Source organism: Leucopleurus acutus, assembly GCF_964270905.1.
Source record: "Leucopleurus acutus genome assembly, chromosome: 2".
Lineage (NCBI taxonomy): Eukaryota > Metazoa > Chordata > Mammalia > Artiodactyla > Delphinidae > Leucopleurus > Leucopleurus acutus.
Genome location: NC_139143.1, coordinates 142,570,745 through 142,593,615, shown reverse-complemented (window position 1 = coordinate 142,593,615; position 22,871 = coordinate 142,570,745). Strand labels below are relative to the sequence as shown.

The following is a 22,871-nucleotide window of genomic DNA, read 5'->3' as shown; positions in this document are numbered from 1 at the left end:
CAAAGGATAGGAGATAAAAAGAAGCAGAACTCTATTTGGGACATAGAAGTTCAGTTTAGTGAAAGGTGGGGATTGAAGGGAAGTAGACAGTGAACAGAGTTGAGTCGGTACAGTAAGTCAAGGAGTTTGAATTTTCTACTAGGGCACTGACGATTAAACAATGGTGTTCAAGTGTTTTAAGTAGGGGCTACACTTGATCAGTGGTTTTGAAATTCCTCCTAAAAGAGGTAGCATATATATATCCCTGCCCCATTGGTGTTGTGCTTTGCCATGTGGCTTGCTTTGGCCAGTGGGATGTTAGTGGATATGACATAAGCAAAGACTTAAAATGTACTTGTGGTTGAGTAATGCAGTTGTGTTTGTCCTTTTGAAATGTTTCCATTACCATGAGAAGAGCTTGCCTTGAGGAGCCCATTGGATTCAGAACAATAAGAAAAACAGAGCAGACCTGAACCAAATCTGCAGTCTGGAGCCAAGCCTCGAAAATCCTACTGGAATAAGTAAAAGCTGTCTTACTCACATATGTGATGTGAACAAAAACGATTATTGTTATAAACCACTGAGTATTGGGCTTGCTTGTCTCACAGCATTATTACTACCACAGCTGACCAATAAAGAGAAGAAAGCATAACAAAATAAGTCCTGTTTTAAGATAATTAAAATCTTCCCACTGATGTGTAATGGTGGTCTGACTAGGATGATGGCAGAAGAAACAGAAGAGGACACTTTGAGAGACATAAAAAAGATGGAATTTAAAGGGCTCAGTGATTAGTTGGATATCAGGGTTAGGGATGGAGAAGAGGAAAGCATGCCCAGATTTCTTGCTTATGCAACTGGGAGAGTTGTGGGACCTTTCTGTGAGACACAGACCACAGGAAGAAGAGCAGGATCAAAGGTTTGGCTTTGAACTTGTTGGAGTTCAGCTGCCAATGCACAGTCAAGTGGAAATGTCCCTGACATCTGTCTATCCATCTATAAAATGAGGATAACATCATGTGTCTCTACCTACCTCAATGGCTGTTGTGGAGAACAAACAAGATAAAACATGCAAAAGGACTTTGTAAAGAACATACTACCAATCAACTGTGATAATTATTAAAATTAAAACACTAACACTTTCATTTTCATGCTGCCAGATGCAAAAAGCACACTTTAATTTTATTTTTGAAACTGTGCTACTGAGTCTGTTTCTAGTTATACATTCTTTTTTTTATTTTTTGAGAGAAAGCAGAGCTGATGCTTCTGAGAAGCAGTGTAAACAACATATATGTATTTTCAAAGACGTGGAAGGAGAGGACTTAGAGACAAAAGGTCCTAGGGCTGGCAGTGAGAAGAGCCAGGCTCTAACTGTGAGACCTTGAACTATCATTTAAGCTCTCTGGGCCTCTTATTCTTCATTTGTGAAATGAAAGTTTGTATTTATTGATTTCTAAGCTACCCTTACTGTTCTTGGATACATGAAACTACGGATTCTCTTAACATTTTCAGCTTTACTTACCTCCTACTAACGATAGTCTTTAAATTTATCTGTAATTTAGAATAGAGTTTCATACTTGCCTGTCCCCACCCATGTTGGCTCAAGTCTCTATCAGCTACTTTTCTTTTAGAGCAAATTCAGCTGGTCCAGATTGCCTGTTACATCCCAGGCAGGAAGGCTTATTTTCATCTGTGTATGAGGAATAAGGATCTAGAAGTTCTGATTGGTTTACTTCTTTCACTGTGGCAGGATTCCCTTTACCACTTAGTCAAGGTGGTAGTGAGGGTCTCTGTACCAGGCAACTGTGGCTGCCACTGGCCGCCCAGGACCATACACTCGGCAGACAGAACCAATTAGGCCCCCACTTCCTATGAGGTATTGCTGTGTTTGGTGGCTGGGTGTTAGCCCTGCTGAGCCTCCCATCAGAAACCTCCTTGAATACTGGGAGAGGAGGGACAAATCATCTCCCTCTGGCACTACAGAGCTAGCAAAGAATCCAGATTGTGGAGGTCCAAGAACAGCCTACCCAATGAACATTCTGCCTTTTACAATGGCTAATCCAGAAACTGTACCCCAAATGGGTAACTTGATGTGACAGGGAGAGTGCCAAGAAACAAAATTTCATTTATAAGAGAAAAACTAGAAGTGACTTAAATGCCCATCAATAAGGGATTAGTTAAATGAGCCATGTTATAGCCATATAAAAGAATGAATACAGTTTGGGGATTAAGGACCTAGAACCTGGGCCTCAACTGTGGCTCTGCCACTTCTCAGCCTTATGACCTGGGCAAGGCACTTGACCTCTTTGTTTTTCAGTTCCTTCATCTATGATTTGAAGATAATAAGAGTTCCTACCTCATTGGGTGCTTGGGGAGTAGTAAATTAGTTAATATATGTAAAGAGCTTAGAATAGTGCCTGGCATATAGTAAATGCTATATAAGTGTTAGTTCTGATTATGACTCTCATAGAGACAATAAACATGATGCTTACGATGAATTTTTTGAAGCTGGGGGAGAATTCTTGATATGAAGTGAATAGACCAGGATAATAAAGAGTATATACATAATGGTTCATATTCAGTGTCCATGCATGGAAGAAAGAAGAGAAAGAAATATACCACTATTTGATTGAGTTTTAATTTCTTCTTATTTATATTCTTCCGTTTTACAAAGTTTCTACATGAGTATATAATATTTTATAATTAGAAGGATCAATAAAAATTTTAGGAAGGAAAAAGAGAAGTCCCCAGTGTTTGAGACCTTGCAGAACATGGTCTGAGGTCCATTGGTGGACTGGTAACCACTCCAAAGTTTAATCTTTGCAGAGTTCTCATGAGCAAAAGATCTCAAATCCACAGGATTTTATATTCTCATGACTGGAAACTAGTGAGCATCTGAGTGATTTAGTAAGGGCTATTAAAATTATAAACTAAAAATAGTTATGTTAGAGTTTACTGCAGACTCTAAGTCAGTATTCTACTAAAATGTCTGGCTGTTACTTCATGCTTGGCAGTACTGCAAAACTCCTCTATATGTCGGTTTAATTGCAACTTCAGCAATTTTTGGAAATGGTACTTTGTTACCAATGAATCATTAGTTTGTCTTGATTTGGGTCCAGTTTTCAATTGCTGCTACTCTTGCTTTTTAATTACAAAGTAATAATCATTTAGATTCGTCATTACCAAGTTAGTTTGTTGTGGATTGTTTGGTTGATTCTTAACAGAGTGCAGTGATAATATATTTATATCAAGATAGTTTAAGGCTGATAATTTTTTGATGTCTTGACATATTTCATCGGATTTTGAATATAAATGATCTTTTCCTGTAATGTTAAAGCAGATGAACCCTCCCCCTCTAGCACACCCTAAATTTGCATGTATGGTGACATCACTGTATAACTATCGCTGAGTTAGTCACAGATAGAATAGGTTGACCAATTCAGTTAGTGGTCAGCAAAGATGCAATATACAAAATGACCTTAAAATTCACTTTCAGATGAAAAAAAATGATTCTAATTCTATCTGATGCAAAATGTGTTAATTACCATTAGTAGAAGCGTGTGTTGGCGTGAGTCTATGTTTCCAACCTAACTCTCAATTTTCCTAGCCAATTACCAAGAAAAGTTCAGGTATTTGTTACTCACTTGGCCATCCAGAAATCTGCAACTGAGTGCTCCCATTAGGAGTTTCTGGTTGTCCTCTGGTTTCTGGTTTTTCTCTGGGTGCTTGCTCTTTTCTACATCATCTGGGTCATGATTGATTTGATGATCTGTGGGATTAGTAGAAGCTGGGGGGTCTCTGCTAATCTGCTTTGCAGTACCAGACACTGATTTCTGGAGTACTGTTTGAGTTTCTGCCTTCAAGTTCTCATTCTCCTTGCTGGGAAGAAACAGTTTTGCACTTTGTTACTCAGGGCAGACTCCCATCTGCACGAGGCTGGCATAAGCAAAGTAAGGTATTAGCATGGTGTTGGGAACATTGGTAACTTAGCATGGCGTAATGAAGAAGTAAACGTTGGTTATTTGTCTAGGGATCATTTACCATAGAGAGACCATGTTATTCTCTTTTCAGGCTTTATCTTCCATATACTCATAATCTGTCCATCTGCTCCAAAACCCTTACTGTAAGAAACGGCAGTGTCAAAGATGAACCGTAAAGGTTATCACATATCTTTTTTACTTACAAGTCTAACAGGTATTTCCAGTGTTTGCAACTAGAAAAGGAAGAAAGTCAAGGCAGTTTGCCAGCTCCAGTTCTGCTCTATGTCTCTCCTTAATTGCCTCACCGTGAGGCTTCTTTTTCTCTCAGTAGTCTTCCATTTAATTTTAATATTAAATATAGAGGGAAAGAAAAACCTGTAGGAAATTTAAATAAAAAACAAAAATCTAAAAATTATTCAATGTTGTTTAATAACTAAAGACATAAGTCAAAACAATTACAAGGTATTGTTTTATTTGTTTAATTTAATTTATTTTTTTAAGTATTATTTATTTTTTAAATTTTTGGCTGCACTGGGTCTTTGCTGCTGTGAGCGGGCTTTTTTCTGGTTGCAGTGAGTAGGGGCTACTTTTCGTTGTGGTGCACGGGCTTCTCATTGTGGTGGCTTCTCTTGTTGTGGAGCACAGGCTCTAGGCGCGCAGGCTTCAGTAGTTGTGGCATGCAGTCTCAGTAGTTGTGGCTTGCGGGCTCTAGAGCACAGGCTCAGTAGTTGTGGCACATGGGCTTAGTTGCTCTGTGGCATGTGGGATCTTCCCAGACCAGGGCTTGAACCTGGGTCCCCTGTCCCTTGCATTGGTGGGTGGATTCTTAACCACTGTGCCACCAGGGAAGCCCAAGGCATTGTTTTAAATATAGAAAACTTCTTCGGAAATAAGAAAAACAAATGCTCATGGTCACATAAATAGATATAATTCTTATAGTGGATGACCAGACTAAACATGTTAAGAGTCAGGAACTTGAAATTTTTAACCTAGTAAATCAATTTTTAAGACTGTATATTAAGGAAAAAATGCAGAAAAAGAAAAATTTAAAACTCTAAGTATTTTTTAATAGATGGATGTGTTGAGTATTTCATTCTATGTTCATATGAGAGAATGTATGGAGCCATTAAAATAGTTATGAATAATTTTAATGACAAAAGAAAATGTCTAGTTATACAAATAAATGAAAATATATAATTATCTTAACTATAAATTCATGTATAGATATATATGTGTTCATGTGTTAGAGTACATAGTATATCTAGAAGGAAATGTCAGAAGTAAACAGTAAGTATCTCCTAATAGAAGTTAGGATATTGCATTATGCTATATTATATTATATTATATCTTATAAAACTATTATTCTAAATTTCCTACATGAGGAAATGTTATTTTATTATCAGGAAAAATAAATTTAAAAATAGCTATGCCTTAAGCAGAACACTCTATGACATAAATCACAGCAAGATCCTTTTTGACCCACCTCCTAGAGTAATGGAAATAAAAACAAAAATAAACAAATGTGACCTAATGAAACTTAAAAGCTTTTGCACAGAAAAGGAAACCATAAACAAGATGAAAAGACAACACTCAGAATGGGAGAAAATATTTGCGAATGAAGCAACTAATAAAGGATTAATCTCCAAAATTTACAAGCAGCTCATGCAGCTCAATATCAAAAAACCAAACAACCCAATCAAAAAATGGGCAGAAGACCTTAATAGACATTCCTCCAAAGAAGACATATAGATGGCCAGTAGGCACATGAAAAGATGCTCAACATCGCTAATTACTAGAGAAATGCAAATCAAAACTACAGTGAGATACCACCTCACACTGGTCAGAATGGCTATCATTAAAAAGTCTACAAATAACAAATGCTGGAGAGGTTGTGGAGAAAAGGGAACCCTCCTACACTGTTGGTGGGAATGTAAGTTGGTGCAGCCACTATGGAAAACAATGTGGAGGTTCTTCAGAAAACTAAACATAGAGTTACCATATGGTCCAGCAACCCCACTCCTGGGTATATACCTGGACAAAACTATAATTCAACAAGATACATGCACACGTATGTTCATAGAAGCACTATTCACAACAGCCAAAACATGGAAACAACCTAAATGTCCATCAATTGCAGAATGGATAAAGAAGATGTGGTAAATATATACAATGGAATACTACTCATTCTTAAAAAAGAACGAAATAATGCCATTTGCAGCAACATGAATGCGACTAGAGATTATCATACTAAGTGAAGTAAGTCAGAAACAGAAAGACAAATACCATATGATATCACTTATATGTGGAATCTAAAATATGGCACCAGTGAACATATCTACAAAACAGAAACAGACTCACAGACATAGAGAAGAGAACTGTGGTTGCCAAGGGGGAGAGGCGTGAAGGAGGGAAGGACCGGGAGTTTGGGATTAGCAGATGTAAGCTATTGTATATAGAATGAATAAATAACAAGGTCCTACTACTGTGTAGCACAGGGAACTATATTCAATATCCTGTGCTAAACCATAAGGGAAAGGAATATAAAAAAAAGCATGTCTCTATGTGCATCACTGAGTCACTTTGCTGCACAGCAGAGATTGGCTCAACATTGTAAATCAACTATACTTCAATTAAAAAAAAACAAAATTATAAAAAAGAAACTAAAGACAGTAGGGACTTTAACATATTTAAATGAAGAGCCGGGACTTCCCTGGTGGCACAGTAGTTAGGAACCCGCCTGCCAATGCAGGGGACACAGGTTCGATCCCTGGTCTGGGAAGACCCCACGTGCTGCAGAGCAACTAAGCCTGTGCGCCACAACTACTGAGCCTGTGCTCTAGAGCCTGCGAGCCAAAACCTCTGAAGCCCGCATGCCTAGAGCCCGTGCTCTGCAACAAGAGAAGCCACCGCAATGAGAAGCCCACTCATAGCAATGAAGAGCAGTTCCCGCTCACCACAACTAGAGAAAGCCCGTGTGCAGCAACGAAGACCCAACGTAGCCATGAATAAATAAAAAAATAAATAAACAAACAAAAAATAAATGAAGAGCCAACTGACCAAAGGAGAGGATATCATTGATTAAATAAGGTGAACCCTGACAAAGTAAGATCTCTGAGAGAACAGAGATAGAAATGAAACTTCAGGGTGGGGAAGTAGGAAGATGGGTGAGGATGTAGACAAATTTTAACATTTGGCGACAGGAGACTGACCAAATTGCTGACAGCTTGAATTTTCTCTTTGACATACAAGGTATGGTTACCTGTTGGGTCTCAAGAAAGGAAATGCTGGGGTAGGAAGTCTGAATTAAGGACATATGGCCTGACATAGCTTCTATAAAGAGCGGAAGATAGCTGATTAGAAAAATAAGGAAGGTTGTCTGGGCACAACTGAGCAGCCACTGAAGGTTGGAGACCACGGATTTTGCAGCATCAGTTGGAGAGGGCACATGCCCAGTAGTCCTCGTGGAGATGCAAGGAAGGCAGACAGCGGGGCTCGTCCAGAGCTGGGGCTTTGCCAGACAGGTGCAATCAAATGGCAATACAGCAAGATGGGAATGCTAGAAGAAGAGTGTATATATAACACATAGTTCTTGCAACGAGAGAAGACATATAGCATATGGTCCCTGACCTCAAGAAATTTCATTTCATTTCGCTGTCCAAAAATAACAGAAATAATGTTAACAACTGGTATAAACTTGCTTCTAGACGTCAGGATAGTGGTTATCTTTGGGGGGAGGTATAAAGTCCAGAAGGGAACATCAGGGGGCCTTCTAGGATTTTGGTGCCATTCTGTTTCTGGATCTGGATGTCTGACGCAAGGGTGAATCAGGTTTGTGAAAATTCAGTGAGTGGTATACTTGTAATGTGCGCTTTTATATATTACATAGGTATATTTCTATAAAGTGTTAAAAGAAATTGGCATAAAATTTACATAAATAATATGAAATCTACCTAATTTGTATATAAATAAATGTCAAGTGAGTGTTACAAAGAATCAGTGCTATCTGAAGTTCCTAAGAAAGATAAGTAACTATGGTTTGCAATGGTTGCAAAAATAATAGTATTACTGGGCTTCCCTGGTGGTTCAGTGGTTGAGCGTCCGCCTGCCGATGCAGGGGACACGGGTTCGTGCCCTGGTCTGGGAGGATCCCACATGCCACGGAGCGGCTGGGCCCATGAGCCATGGCCGCTGGGCCCGTGCGTCCGGAGCCTGTGCTCCGCAACGGGAGAGGCCACAACAGTAAGAGGCCCGCATAACGCAAAAAATAAAAAAAAAAAATAATAGTATTACTGAGTATTTAGCTACATGGCAGCCACATTATAGCCATTTACAAACATTCTTTTATTTAATCTTTAGATCAACCCTAGGGGTAGGTACTCGTATTACTTTCATTTTAGGATGAAAAAAATTTAAGGTTCCGACAGTTCACGCGATTTGTCCAATTCTACATAGACACATCCACAGGCTCTAAGTCTTCTTGATCGCACCTTGATTGTTCCGAGTCAGGAAAGGATCCATGGAAGTTAGGGAATATGTGAGGAACAGAAATTAGAGGACGAGGCATGCAGGAAGTGCAGGATTAAAAAGCAAAAATGGTTCTGGGGCAGACAGTTAACTCTTCTGGATGAAGGCAAGGGGGATGAATCATCTTTGCTTTAATCACCTTCAAAATCATTTTGTGGGCAGTCTCAGGACAGAATTGCCTGAGAAATGTTAAATGTAACTGTCTGTTAAAACAGCCACAGTAGATGTAAAATCAAAAATGACCTGTTAACTCTGTTCAAAGTAAAAGCTGTTTTTCTTTTTTTTAAAACAAACAGCATACATAGCACTTTAAAATTATGAGAAAGACGCCCTAGCTGAGAAATGGCATGTGTCTGCTATTAGCACAATTTGTCAACAGGCATTTGTGGTTATGTTGTTCACAAACCCACAGTTCTTCCTTCTAGGCTTGTGTGCTATCTACCTACAGTATTGAAAATAGAAATTTGCCATTTCAAAGGAAGGAAGAAAATGTCATCAATACTGTCTAGGAAGCAAGACACAGCTAGCTTCCTCATATGTACTGCTAACCTCAGCTGCTGCTCTCAGGGATGCTGTGAAGGGTTTAGTGTCATCTGGGAACTATGGCAATTAGAAAGGATGACAGTAATGCTGGATGATAAATAAATGAGGAGAAAACTGTCCAATTGTTCCCTTTCTCACACTAGGCTCTTCCTGCAAATCAGCCCTTTGGTGCCACCCTTTTGTAGAGCTCAGAGTCTCAGGATTAGAAAGAAACATGGCAAGGGTGTCTCGTAGCATCCTCTGCCCAAAGCAATATACAGATCCCACACTGGCCCCACCTCCCAGGCAACTCCATCTCACCAGATCTCACATTTGATTTGGATTACACCCCTCGTGAGAACATCAACTCGCAAATGGAGGACCCAGGGGGCTCAGCAGAAAGGTCACCAGATGCCATCTTAAAGGTCTGCCAGCCTTGGCAGAGGTTCAGTGCTGCCAATTTCCAACTGCGTACCATCTAACAGGCCTCAAACCCTCTGGAGAAGACAGTCCAGAGTGTGCCAACACAGTGAATGGGGATCTAATTTCAGTAAATGAAAGCATGTTCTTGTTTGGAAGTAATAACAGATAATCGGCATAACCAGACTTTTCTCTTTTAAAAAGACAACAACAAAATAAAAAATAAAGTGGGACTGGGGAGGGGACTGCAGCTGAAAACCTCACCAAACTCCATGGGGAAGCTGAAACGTAAAGCCTGTACTAATGTAGCAAATGTTGTTGTGCTGAAATGTGAGGGTTTTTTCCTCTTCTTTTTTTTTTGTTTACTCCCTGGAGCCATCCATATACTATTTTTTTTTTTTACTCCTTTTTTTGTTTACTCCCTGGAGCCATCCATATACTATTATCATTGATGTTTAGTCTTCAGAAAGATTTTTAAAGTACATTAATTCCCAAACCCAAGCCCAAATTATTTCTTTGTCATTGTAATTATGCTAGCTAACATGTCCTAAATGCTTATTTCTATGTGTCAGCCACTGTGTATAAGTTCACATAAATTATTTCATGTTATTCTAATAATCCTGAAAAGTAGGTATTATGATCATCATTGTACAGATGAGAAAAAAAATCATAAGGGAGATTAAGTAAATTGCTCATTGATAAACTGATAATAGGTAGAGATCTAGGGCTCAGACCCAGGTCTGTATGGATCCAAAGCGTGTACTCCTTCCTCCACATTTCTCCTCAACTTCATACCCATAATAAACAAAATGGCTACTGTTAAACAAGAGGATTTTGATTCTCTTTTAAAATGTTAATAAAAAATAATGTATATAGAAGTACCTAGTCCATCTTCCAACCTAGGCTTATAAAGTCCCTCTCAGAACACCCAAGTGGCCATCCTTCAGCTTTGATTTGTACCTTCCCAGGGACAAGGGATTCATAACATTCCCAAAGTTATTTCCAAAGTATCCCACATCTCGCTTCATAGCATTGAGCCACATTCTGACAACAATGAAAATAACCAAAGTGTATTTTTCATGGCATTTTGCACTATACTACTTTACAGAATGAGAATAGTTTCTCAAATTGGGGCCATTTTGGCTGCAAAATTAGTAACCAGTTCAATCACCAATTGTTCTTTGGTATGATTTACTCCTCCCCTCCCCCTTTTCTTTTCTTTTTTAATTGAGGTATAGTTGACTCACAATGTTATATTAGTTTCTGGTTACAGCACAGTAATTCACTATCATTATAGATTTTACTCCATATAAAGTTATTATAAAATGTTGGCTATATTCCCTGTGCTGTACATTTTATACATGTTTTATACTTAGTTGTTTGTACCTCTTTGTCCCCTTCACCCATTTGCTCCTCCCCCAACCCGTCTCCCCTCTGGCAACCACCAGTCTGTTCTCTGTAACTGTGAGTCCCTTTCTGTCTTGTTATATTCATTTGTTTTATTCTTTAGCTTCCACATATAAGTGAAAACATACAGTATTTGTTTTTCTCTGTCTGACTTATTTCACTAAGCATCCAGGTCCATCTGTGTTGTCATAAATGGAAAAATTTCATTCTTTTTTATGGCTAAGTAATATTCCATTGCATATATAATGTTCTTTATCCATTCATCTGTTGATGAACACTTAGGTTGCTTCCATATCTTTGTTACTGTAAATAATGCTATGAACATTGGGATGCACATATCTTTTCCAATTAGTGTTTTCATATTCTTCAGATAAATTAACTCACAGAAGAGGATATGCCAACATACCTACTCTTCTGAAACCTTCTTTTTACATGTAAGTCCAATTCTACAGCATTAGGCATATTTACACCATGGATGTTTTCTTCTGTTTTACTTGTTTTTTAGCTATGCATTATTACCTTCTTAGTCAGGGTTGCAGTGAGCATCCAATCCACTCACTGTCTTCAGGCTGTGTTGTCTTCAAAGATCTCACAGTTAAGCAGGAAAAGCAGACATTTAAACAGAAAATTATAATATAATGTGATAATTGAAAAAATAGAGTATGTAAAAAAAAGATATAGAATCACAGAGGGTTGTCAAACCAAATCTGCTTAAGAGGAGTGGAAATGACTCCATGAAGGAATTGATTTATAAGATAGCAGGTGAAAGAGAAAGTAAGAGGTGGGAGAATATTCCAGATAGAATGAAGGTCTTGTTCTTGGAGAAAAAGACAGTGATTGAACTTCAGACCACCTGAGGCGGGTAAGAATTGTGTAGGGTGCTGGATAATAAGATAGAAACTTGGGTCACTCTGAACTTATTAAATCAGAATTTCTGAAAGCAGGACAAGAAAATTTATATTCTTATCAAACACCTCAGATGATTCCTATGTACACTGAAGTTTGAGAAACAATGGCATAGACAATGAAAAAGGAAGGTCTTTTCCATAGTTGTGCAAAATGTACAAATAATTTCAGGCAGTGGCTAAGGACGTGAGCTATATGTCCAAGACACCTGGTTTTGAGTCCTAACCCCAAACATAACTTGTGTTATTTTGATAAGTTATTTCACATCTCTACTTTTCAGTTTCTCATCTGTGAGATTAGAAAAATAATACTTATCAAGATAAGATGTATAAAATATTTAGCACCGAGCCTGGGTTCCCAGTCAGCCCATGACAAATGGTAATTTTATTTTAGTCCTAAGTTAAAGTGCTATCTCCTTTATCAACACCTTTCTCATCACCCAGGTACAGAAGGGGTGCTCTTTCCTTTGGATCCCCAAACTTTCTTTGTTGATAGGTAAAACTAAAGTTTGAAGGATCAACATTTCACAGTTCATAGGAACTGAGGAAAATCTATTTAAACAGATAAAAAGACAGAGTTCATGTAATCTCTCCCACCACTTTGTTATTTACTAATAATAGTAAATACAAGTTATAGAAATCACCCACTTAAAAAAAAAGCAGATTAATTCATATTTAAAATCTGCTCTGATAAAGCACAATTCTTTGGAATCACATTCCTTAATTTTACGAAAAAAAAAAACCCCAAAACCCCAAACATTGTTGTATCAAAGTGTCCTCAGGTGAATTATACCCAGGAGCTGTGCAGACTGTGCTGTTTTTAAATCTTTGAGCCAACAATTTCAACTATAGGCTTGAAATTGAATGTTCTTTGCACTTGCATTCTCCCCTGTTTCTAAGCAAGATTAGAAACAACTGCCTGGCCTCTTCATCAATTATCTCCGTGCTTTAAGGCACAGCTCTGAGCCAGGTTTTCCATCCATGCTCTGAGATCCTCGAACGGCTCCTACAGTTCTTCTCTCTCTGTAACATGTTCTGGATACATCCGCAGGGTCTATGGGAACAAGGAGCAATAATGATTGCTATAGGGGTTTTGTTTAATTAGATTGAACTAAATCAGTGGTATGTAAAGAGACCATGGATTTGAAAAGTGTACTATAGGAAAGGAGGGGAGGAATGAATAGGCAGAGCACAGGATTTTTAGGGCAATACTACTCTGTCTGATACTATAATGGTGAATGCGTGCCATTATACATTTATCCAAACCCATAGAATGTACAACACCAAGAGTGAACTTTAAAGTAAACCATGGACTTTCAGTGATTATTATGTGTCAGTGTAGGTTCATCAATTATAACCAATGTACCACTCTGGTGAGGGATGTTGATAATGGGGAAAACTACGCATGTGTGGAGGCAGGAGGTATATGGGATGTCTCTATACCTTCCTTTCAATTTTGCTGTGAACTTAAAACCGCTGTAAAAAATAAAGTCCTAAAAAAAGTGTACTGCATAAAAATAAATCTGTGCTTTCTCAAAATTATAAGTGGTTAAACTATATGTGGCAAGGTATTATGTTATCTCTTTATAGAAAGTTTCCCTGTATGTATACAAAAACTTATGTTTTGTTTTGCTCTTAAACCAAACTAGGATTATACAGTTTTGTGATCTTTTAAAATTTTTCCAGTTGACAATATAATGTGGATACCTTACACATCAATGTTTATGTATCCACAAGAACATTTAAAGTGTCTAATAGTATTTCATTGTATAGATATACAAGAGTTTATTTAACTAGTCCTCTATTATTTGGGAACATTTACTGTTCTCAAATTTTTACTAGTTTAAATATTGCTTCTCTGCTGGACATTCTCCTTTTCTCCAACTTCCTTGCGTCCTCATCCACCCTGAGAAGCTGAGCTTTGTGGACTGATCAGCTGGTCAGCTCCCATGTCTTCTGATTCTGGCCCTGGCAGGAGACTGGTTCTCCCTGCAAGAGTGTCTCAAGCTACTTGTGTCTTCTGCCCAAAGGTCACTATTTTCTCCAGGTGGCCTGAGTTACAGAATGCTTCCATCTCAATAACATTCCCCTTTTCCAATCTCTGCAGACCTTGCAGCTGCTAGCCCATGATTCCTGTATTATATCTTGCAATTCTTTTACTCTTGTAAACAAATCCTCCTAGAATCATCCTAATTTGAGTTATGTAATCTGTTTCCTACTGGACCCAGACTTGTATATGCTTGTGTACATTTTTGAAACCAAACCATTACTTCTACCCATAATTATTTCCACAGAATTGATTCACAGGTGGTGATTTGATGCCAAAGTACATACACTTTTAAGGTTTTTTATAAGTATATCTAAAAAACAATAGCATATGAGTACTCTTTTTCCTAAACCCTTGTCAACCTGGGTATTTCCATTATAAAAACATTTCCAATTTGATTGTTAGAAAATAATATCTCACTGTTGTTTAAACTTCTTTCATTACCACTCAGGTTAATTCCCCACCCCACTCCCCCAACCATACATATATATCTAGTGTTCATTTTTATTTCTTCTTTTGTGAATTGCCTGTCTAGATCTTTTGCCAGTTTTTGAAACTGGGCTGATCATCTTTTTCCTATTGATTTGTAAGGGCTCTTTATACACTAAGAGGATTAATTTTTTCCTGTCATATATGTTGTAAATAGTGTTTTGTTTTTGCCTTTTACTGTTTATTATATTTTTGGAAGCGTAGGATTTCAAATGGCAAAGTAACAACTTTTACCTCACAGTCTCAAGATTTAAGATCAATGGCCACCTGTTTTTTATACCATTGATTTGACATTTACTCACATAAAGCCCTATACTCTAATTTAAAGCTCTATGCCTATGTCTTGGGCTGGAGGCATATGTCCCAAACAGTATCTCATGCTCCTTTTTACTTCTCACAGTGTCTAGAATAATAATAATAACTTAAAACCTATTGTAGGAGGTTAATAAAAAAGGAAAAAAACAGTGGAAAGGGCATAGGAGAAGTATGATTTTTAGCATATTACTTCATTTCTTTGAACTTGTGAAAACATAGACAATTGTTTGTGCTCTGATATCGTTCTGTTTTAGGGACAGATTGAGTTCATGGATAGTAAGGTAATATGTAGATTATATAGCAAGAAATACAATAAACAAAGATAAAGTATTACAATTAGTTATTTCTTTAAAAAAAAAAGAATAAGTAGGTATTTGAATTTTTAAATCACAAAGTTTATCCAGGCTTTATGTAGGGACTATAATTGATTATTGCTACCATCTCCTGCCTGGATTACCATAATGACTCCCTAAATGGTCTCTCTCATTTTACTCATGCCTCTTCCAGTTTATACTCCACTCAGCAGCCAGAACCATCCTTGAGAAAGCATAAATTCGATTGTGTCCTCCACTGCTCTCAATTTTCCAATGTCTTCCCATTCTACATAGAACAAATCCAGAGTTCCTACCAGGGGCCACATGGCCCATGATCTGAGCCCCGAGGGCCTCCCTGATCTCACTTCCTATGCCCCTCCCCTTGTTCACTAGCTCCACCAACTCTAGCTTCCTTGCTCCACAGTTTACTCTCTGTGTAGAACTGTGGAGGCACGGGGATGGTGATGAACACCTGTGGTGTCGCTTGGTACAGACTGACTCTCATGGGTGGAAAATCAGCAGCTATGCAGCTGCCCTGATCTCTGGGTGCTGTGCTCCTGGGAAGTGACACTTTGGCACTTTATATGAAGCAGGCATAAGGCAACCCAGTACCAAAAAAATCTGCTTAGACTCCAGATGCTCAACTTAGGTGCTATTTGTAGCAGTTGTTGGGGAAAGCCAAATGTTCAATATCTGGAGAACTTGGGGTCTGTGGGAAGTTGCAGCCTCTTCTTCTGGGGCAGGAGAGGGAAGAAGAAACTACTAGTTTTATGGAAAGTTGGAATCTGGTGAGCCACACCCACTGGGATAGAGTTGGGCTAGTCTTAGCCAGCTCACTGCTAGTTAACCATGGATAAGTCTCATTGGGTAGTTCTGACTCATCTCTACACAGTCTCAGTTAAATGCCATTTGCTTAGAGACGCCTTCTGGAAACATCCCTTGTGATTCCATATACCCTTATGACCCTCCTCTATTTTTCCTCATTGCACTATCCTCACTCGAATGGTCATTGTTTACCTGTTTGTTGTATGTCTCCCATCACTAGAATTTTAGGTAACCTGCTGTGTCCCTAAGGCTTGACACTCAGCAAGTACTCAATTAATGTTTGTTAACTGAAAAGATGTCAATTCCATACATGCATTAATTTCTAAAACTGTTAACACTTTAAAAGAGTTCAAGAAACTCAAAAATATTGTATTAATGTGAAGGGCTTTGAGGGATTAAAAAGTGACAGAATATGGGCTCCATGAGAGTCATGTGGAAAAATAAAGAATTTTATATTTATTGGCTCTAAACATCAATGTACATTATTACAAATATTTGCTATTCTTTCCCATAACATCTCGGAGTCAGCTTCCCCTGTGCTTAGCAATTCTATACCAACAGCAATGTAACTATGGAATAAAATGCTTTGGGTCATTGATTCTTGGCATGGGAAGGAACTATAGAGTCCAACTTTATTCACCAGAAGCATCTCTACTCACAGGAGTTTCTTGAAAGGGACCCAATTCCTCTTTTATTTAACAACTCAATTCCCAGATTCTATAAATGTTCCCCTAGGCCACATATCACACCCTGGAGATTCCATAATGCCACCCCTTTAGTGCTTGCACCTTTAGTGTGCCAGGATCCCTCCTAAAATGTGGCATCCAGGATGAAGCATAGTACTCCCAGGTGACAGGTCTAGTTCTGAGTATGATGCCTGCCTCCTGCCCCACCCCCCATTCCTCTATCTGGACACCTTTGGCTCATGCTGAGCTTAAACCCAAGTGTACAGGGGAAAACCCTCCATTTTATTCTCCACTCTACTCTCCACTACTACCACACACTACTGGTCATCAAAGAACTCCAAGCAGTTCTTTGACATCAGCTGAGGGTCCTACATTTCAATTCCGTTCTGACACTATCTACCTGGAGTTAGCACTGATGCCACAGGTTAAGGGCTCAGTCACACAAGACTGCCCTGCCCCCTTCAGGTGTCAGTCACAAGTCCAGGTTGTTACCTATATTTCTGACAGGGTGGCTATAAATTAGAATTCCCTCCTCAGGTTTGATGAATTTGCTAGAGTGCCTCACAGAGCTCAGGAAAACCATTTACTTGCTAGATGACTGGTTTACTGTAAAAGGATACAACTCAGGGACAGCCAGATGGAAGAGATGCAGAGGGCAAAGTATTTGAGGAAGGGCATGGAACTTCCATGCATTCTACAGACATAACACCCTCCCAGCACATAGATGTGTTCAGCAGCCTAGATGCTCTCTGAACCCCATAACTTTGGGATTTTTAGGAGGCTTCATCATGTAGTTATGATCAATCATTCACTCAGTCTCCAGCTTCGCTTCCCTCTAGGAGGATAGGGTGGTGTCAGGCGCTGAAAGTTCCAAGCTTTTAATCATGGCTTGGTCTTTCTCGTGACCAACCTCCATCCTGGAGCCACCCAGGATCCCACCAAGAGTATCCTCATTAGAACAAAAGACACCTTATCACTCAGGAAATTCTTAGGGCTTTAGGAGCTTTGTGTCAGGAGCCAGGGTCAAAGATTAAATAGTAGAACAAATGATACTCCTAGTACTCTTATCTCTTAGGAAATTGTGAGAGTTTTAGGAGCTCCATGCCAGGAGCTGGGTGGGAGCAGAGACCAGTATGTATTCTTTTTTTAAATTGAAATTTTTTTTTCATTTTTTATTTTTTGGCTGCACCGCACAGCTTTCGGGATCTTAGTTCCCCAACCAGGAATCGAACCCGGGCCCTAGGCAGTGAAGGCACGGAATCCTAACCAGTGGACCGCCAGGGAATTCCCAGAGACCAGTATGTATTCTATTACTTCACAGCAAGTAAAACCCAAACATTTATTCTATATAATCACTTACATGTACCCTTATCTAAAGACATACTTTACATATATTTCTCTTGATTTTATCTTGCTGGTTTTCGCTCATTTTCCTGCGAAGTCTTCCCAGCATTCTACTACTTACCTGTTTACTAAAGTGATTTGTCTATCTTCCTTCAGTTGGGGATTTCAAAAAATGTTGACTAAGAACAGGGTCACACATAAATCCTCTCAACCTCTCCACCTCCAACACATTGTGTTTACATCCATTGTTCAGTCACTACCAGGTTGGTATGTCGCCTATCTTAATACTATTCAGTCCAGAATTCTCTGCCTTATTTCAAGGCTTTGTGAGAAAAATGTGCCTAATGACTCACTGAAATTAACCAATACTGTGCTTTATGATTCCCTTCATCTGCACTGCAGTAACCTCATCAATAAAGAGAATGCGGTCAGTTTAGCATGCTCTGTTTTTTAGTCAACATGCACCAACCCTTAGTGACCATCACCTTTGTGTTTTGTTCTCACGTCTAATATATTTAATTCTTTGGCCTGTAATTTTGCCAGGGATTGTCCACAAGCCTCAAGTTCTGTGATTTCATTACCAACTTTTATCTCCTTTTAGAAAATGAGATATTTGTCTCAAGTCAACTGGCATATATGTTCTTCTGGATCAGCTATCAGATGACTCATCAGGGTTCCATAGTAATATCTTTGTGTTATTTTAGCAACATGGGCCTTTAGACTTGTGTTTAAAGCACTAAGAATTGTCTTTCTAGATCTTTCCTTTTCTTGGCATCTATTGTACTCTAATTCATTCATTAGGCTTTCAATATGTACAAGACTTTGCACTCAGTGCTGAGGGTACAGATGTGCACATAGAATTTACAGGTAAATGGGGGGAACACAGAAATGCACAGGAAATTGTCAGAGTGAAATAATCCCTACGAATGCTATGGGAGCCCACAGGGGGAGGGAGGCAGGCAAATCTGAGGCCGGTGATGGCGGCACTTCATTAGATTTGCATTTTACAAAGACGGTGCTATAGCTATACTTGAGAATTGGGCTTCTCAAACACGAATGTTGCATAGGCCTCACCTGGGAATTGACAACAGTGCAGATGCTGACTCAGTATGTCTGGAGAGGGGCCTGAGAGTCTGCATTTCTAACAGACTCCCAGGTGAGGTTGATGTTGATGGTCCATAGACTACCCTTTGAGGAAAAAGGATTCAGAGAGTGAATGAGAGAATGAGATTAGAGGCAGCGAGCAGGGTTGGAAGGCTGGTGTAGGGATATATGAGGAAAATGATGATGGCACAGACTGAGGGACACCTGCTTTACTCTTTAAGCCTGTACCTTGATCTTTTTTGTGAAAAATATGTATTCTAAGAAGGCATTGAGTATTTTCCGTTCATCTCCTGTTAGTAAGTGTCCAGGCTTAGCTAAAAAAAGATGGAGGGAGTGCTATTCCAGTCTTAATTCTTAATAAGTGGCCTGACTTTAAGTTCACTGAGGCCTCAGTTGTCTCACCTCATCTGTAAAATGGGAGACTGGTTGTTATGGGTTATGTGCCTCCCCGCCAACTCATATGTTGAAGTCCTAACCCCCAGTATCTCAGAATGTGACCTTATTTGGAAATAGGGTGACTGCAGATGTAATTAGTTAAGATGAAGCATGCTAGAGTAGTAGAGTTATAAGCCAACTGACTGGTGCCCTTATGAAAAGAGGAAATCTGTACACAGACACATATATAGGGAGAGACAAGGAGAGAGACCTGGAACAGAAGGATCCTTCCTGGGCACCTCAGAAGGAGCAAGGCTCTGCCGACACCTTGGTTTTGGCTGACTAGTCTCCAGAACTGTGAGACAATACATTTCTGTTGGTCTAAGCTACCCAGTTTATGACATTTTCATTCAGCAGCCCTAGCAAACTAATAGACTGATTTGTACCTTGAAGATCACTTCTCTGTCTGATATACTATCCATCTTTTCCACACATCCTATAAGAAATCTGAACTAAATGTGGTTACACGAGAATAGTTCTATTTTTCCATCCATTATTAATTTGTAATTTTTTTAAATCCAGATTTTCCTTATAGAGACTTCTTCTTCTTTTGGCTTTTACTTATGTTTCTTATGTACATTTTTTACTTATGGGCTCAACTGATTTACCCCAAAGAAAACGACTTCTTGAAGCCCTGGCTGAAAGGTGTAGATGTAGCATGATTAAAATGTTTTTTAGAGTCGGACTTTGGAACATGCAAAGGCATGATAGCAGTGGGTCTGTCTTTAACTCAGCAACAAGAAGCCTCTTGAGAGTTATTTATTTTTGAACCATACAAAAATATTTTAGGAAAGCTTGTTAACTGTCCTATGTCATTCCAGCAACAGTAACATCAAGTCCATAGAAACAGAAACAGAAAACTTATTTTAATATTAAAAAAATAACAATTGTTTTATTGTCTGTGTCATAGAAGAAACAGAACTGTCTTTTATTTCCAATTAATGTAGTTGACGTAATGTACTCTTAATTCCTGAATCTAAAGTTTAAAGAATAAAGAGAAATAAATACAGGTACCTTCTTATAAGACAGATGGAATTTTTCTCTACTTTAAAAGGACAAGGATGCTTCCCCCACCTCCCACCCCCATTAGGAACGTATTAGACTCTGATACCCCTGGAAAAAGGAAGGGGTTGGGGATGAAGGGGTTAAACAAACAACCTCAAAGAGGAATGGAAATTAGTAGAATAGCAATGTCTTCCAAGTAGAAGGAGAATTGAGCAAGGCATTCCAACTGATCTTATTTACTTTTCTGGACAACGACTGGGATCTGTCAAGATCAGCAGATCTTGAAATAATCACTTATTACAGTATCTTAGTTTCTTCATCTACAAAACAGAGATAACCTGGCATAGAATATAAAAGGGATGCCAAATGTTTCATAGAAAGAGATTTGATTTTTTACTTAATGTCTTGTATCCATGGAAAGATTTGCCTCAATAATAGTAGCAGAACCATTTATTAAGCACATTGAATATACTTCTAGGCACTGGAAAGATGTTTTGCATACTTTTTCGCATTTGATCCTCACAACAACCCTACTAGATAGATGGATTTTATCCCCACTTGATAGAATCTGAGGCCAGAGATGTTAACTCACTTTCTCAATGTCAAAAGTCTAGGAAGGCACAGAGCCAGGATTCAAACTCACATCTCTCAGGTCTGTAGGGATCTCAAATGTATGACTCACGTGCTGCAAAGCTCACTTCCTGTGCCATGACAGACATTACTAATTGATTACAGTACTCACTTTGGAATCTCTTGGGGCAACCGTACTGATTGGTGGGGAGGTAAAGCCCATTTGCCCTTCTAAAGCCTATACTCCATAACAGTAGTCCTCATGGCCTCATCTTCAGGGATTCTGATTTAATAGGTATTGGGTTGAACCCCACATCTTTACTTTTAAGGACTCTCCGGGTAATTCTGATGATAGCCAGGTTTGATGTCCACTGCTTTCTGAACCTATGTTCAATGAAGTTAGATCTTTATGTTTCTCTATTTTTTTGGTCTGTGGGTTTCTGAAATAGAGGAAAGAACTAAGGAAATTATTTAGGAGGGAAAGGCAATTATTAATGGGCTGCTATTTATGGAATATCTACTAGATGAAAGACAGGGTTAGTATCTTCTTTTTCTTATGCAAACCACCAAAACTCTGGAAGGAAGAACTGGTCATACTTTTCTGTGCCAAACATCTAGAGAATTTTAGCGATATATGAGTGTCCCCCTTCAAGTGTGACTGTGATGAGTTTAGAGGAAGAAAGCCCTCTTAGTTATGTTCTGAGAAGCCCCTATTGGAGGAGTATGGATTATGAAGAAAAGTAAGTGAAACTCTTACAATTGATGACTCATTACCAATCCCACTCCTTTAATTCATAACAATTTGATTAACAACCTTCCCTTCTCCCTTCCCACCCCCCCAAAATGACTAAATGTGGTAGATTACAAACCTGATGAGAAGAAGCAGCAAAGCTCCATTGATATTTATAAATGTCTCAATGCTTATATTTCCCATCTATTTGGAAAATCAGCCCAAGTAATTAAGGAGTATGGGGAATTACAAAGATGAAAACTTTAGGAAAACACTGTGCATAGAAGTTATCCACACTACTTTACTTTTACTGTTTCATCTTAATGACTTAATTTTCCATGGACAGCGTTTTTAAAATGTAAATTTCTGGATTAAAGAAAAAACTTCATTATCATCCAAGCAAAACAGGTATTTTTCAAATAGTAAACTTACATCTTTGGCTTCTCCACAAGGTATCGAAAGTGTTCACTTCCAATGATTGTCACCATCATCTCAGGCATCGCATTTGATCCAGGGGCAGTCTTCCAAACTGAAGACATAATTCTCAAAACCTCTTCAAATCCTTGGGGGTGGAAAATAAGTAAAACTCTTTCTCTGGATTTTCCACTAAGCAACTGTAGCATCCTTGTCAATAATAACAACAACAATAATAATAGCGAGACCAAGTGCTTTACCTATATTATTATTTCAGTATTTCTAATAAAATCACGAGAAAGATACTCTTAATTACTATTGTCATTCTTGTCTTACAGTTGAGGGAACAGGCATAATGTAGCTAAGTAACTCATCCAATATCACATAACAGTAATTAGCAGAGTTGGGAATTCCACCTAAGAGGGCTGCAAAACTGGTTGACAGCCATTCGGTGACCCTGCCTTCCTGTACTACAAGCCAAGTGACAGGATTCTTGTGAGGTCAGAGAGGAAACCAGGGCTTTAGAGGGACGTGTGAAGAACTCAAATTCAGTTTTGAAGCTCAGTTTCCCTATTTATGAAACCAGAATAATTCCAGTTCTGCTCTCTGGATTTAGGGATAAGCCAATGAGATCATGCATCTGAAGGAGCACTGTGCATAGAAAAGGGGATTTTTCTCGTTATCACTGATCTGTTTCTGCAACAATGCAGTGGATCTAAAATTGAGATCCAGCACTAGATATTCATTGCATGTTTAAACAGCTGTGATGCCAGGGGAAACTTAGAAGTTCTATAAACCTGGTCCCAGGCTAACCATTCCCTATTAGAGGCTCTCAGAGATTGAAAGGCTTTTAGAAATC

The 22,871-nt window shown here is 38.7% G+C and overlaps 1 protein-coding gene across 1 annotated transcript in view; it reads right to left on the bottom strand.

Moving 5' to 3' along the window:
- Positions 1-22,137, bottom strand: part of LOC309974618 (uncharacterized protein C1orf87) — a gene marked incomplete at both ends in the record, with an annotated part of 111,744 nt that extends 89,607 nt beyond the window's left edge. The window contains 2 exon segments of the mRNA XM_082859274.1: positions 3,621-3,855; positions 22,031-22,137. Coding sequence (XP_082715400.1) covers positions 3,621-3,855; positions 22,031-22,137 — 342 coding nt within the window.
- Positions 22,138-22,871: the final 734 nt, after the last annotated feature.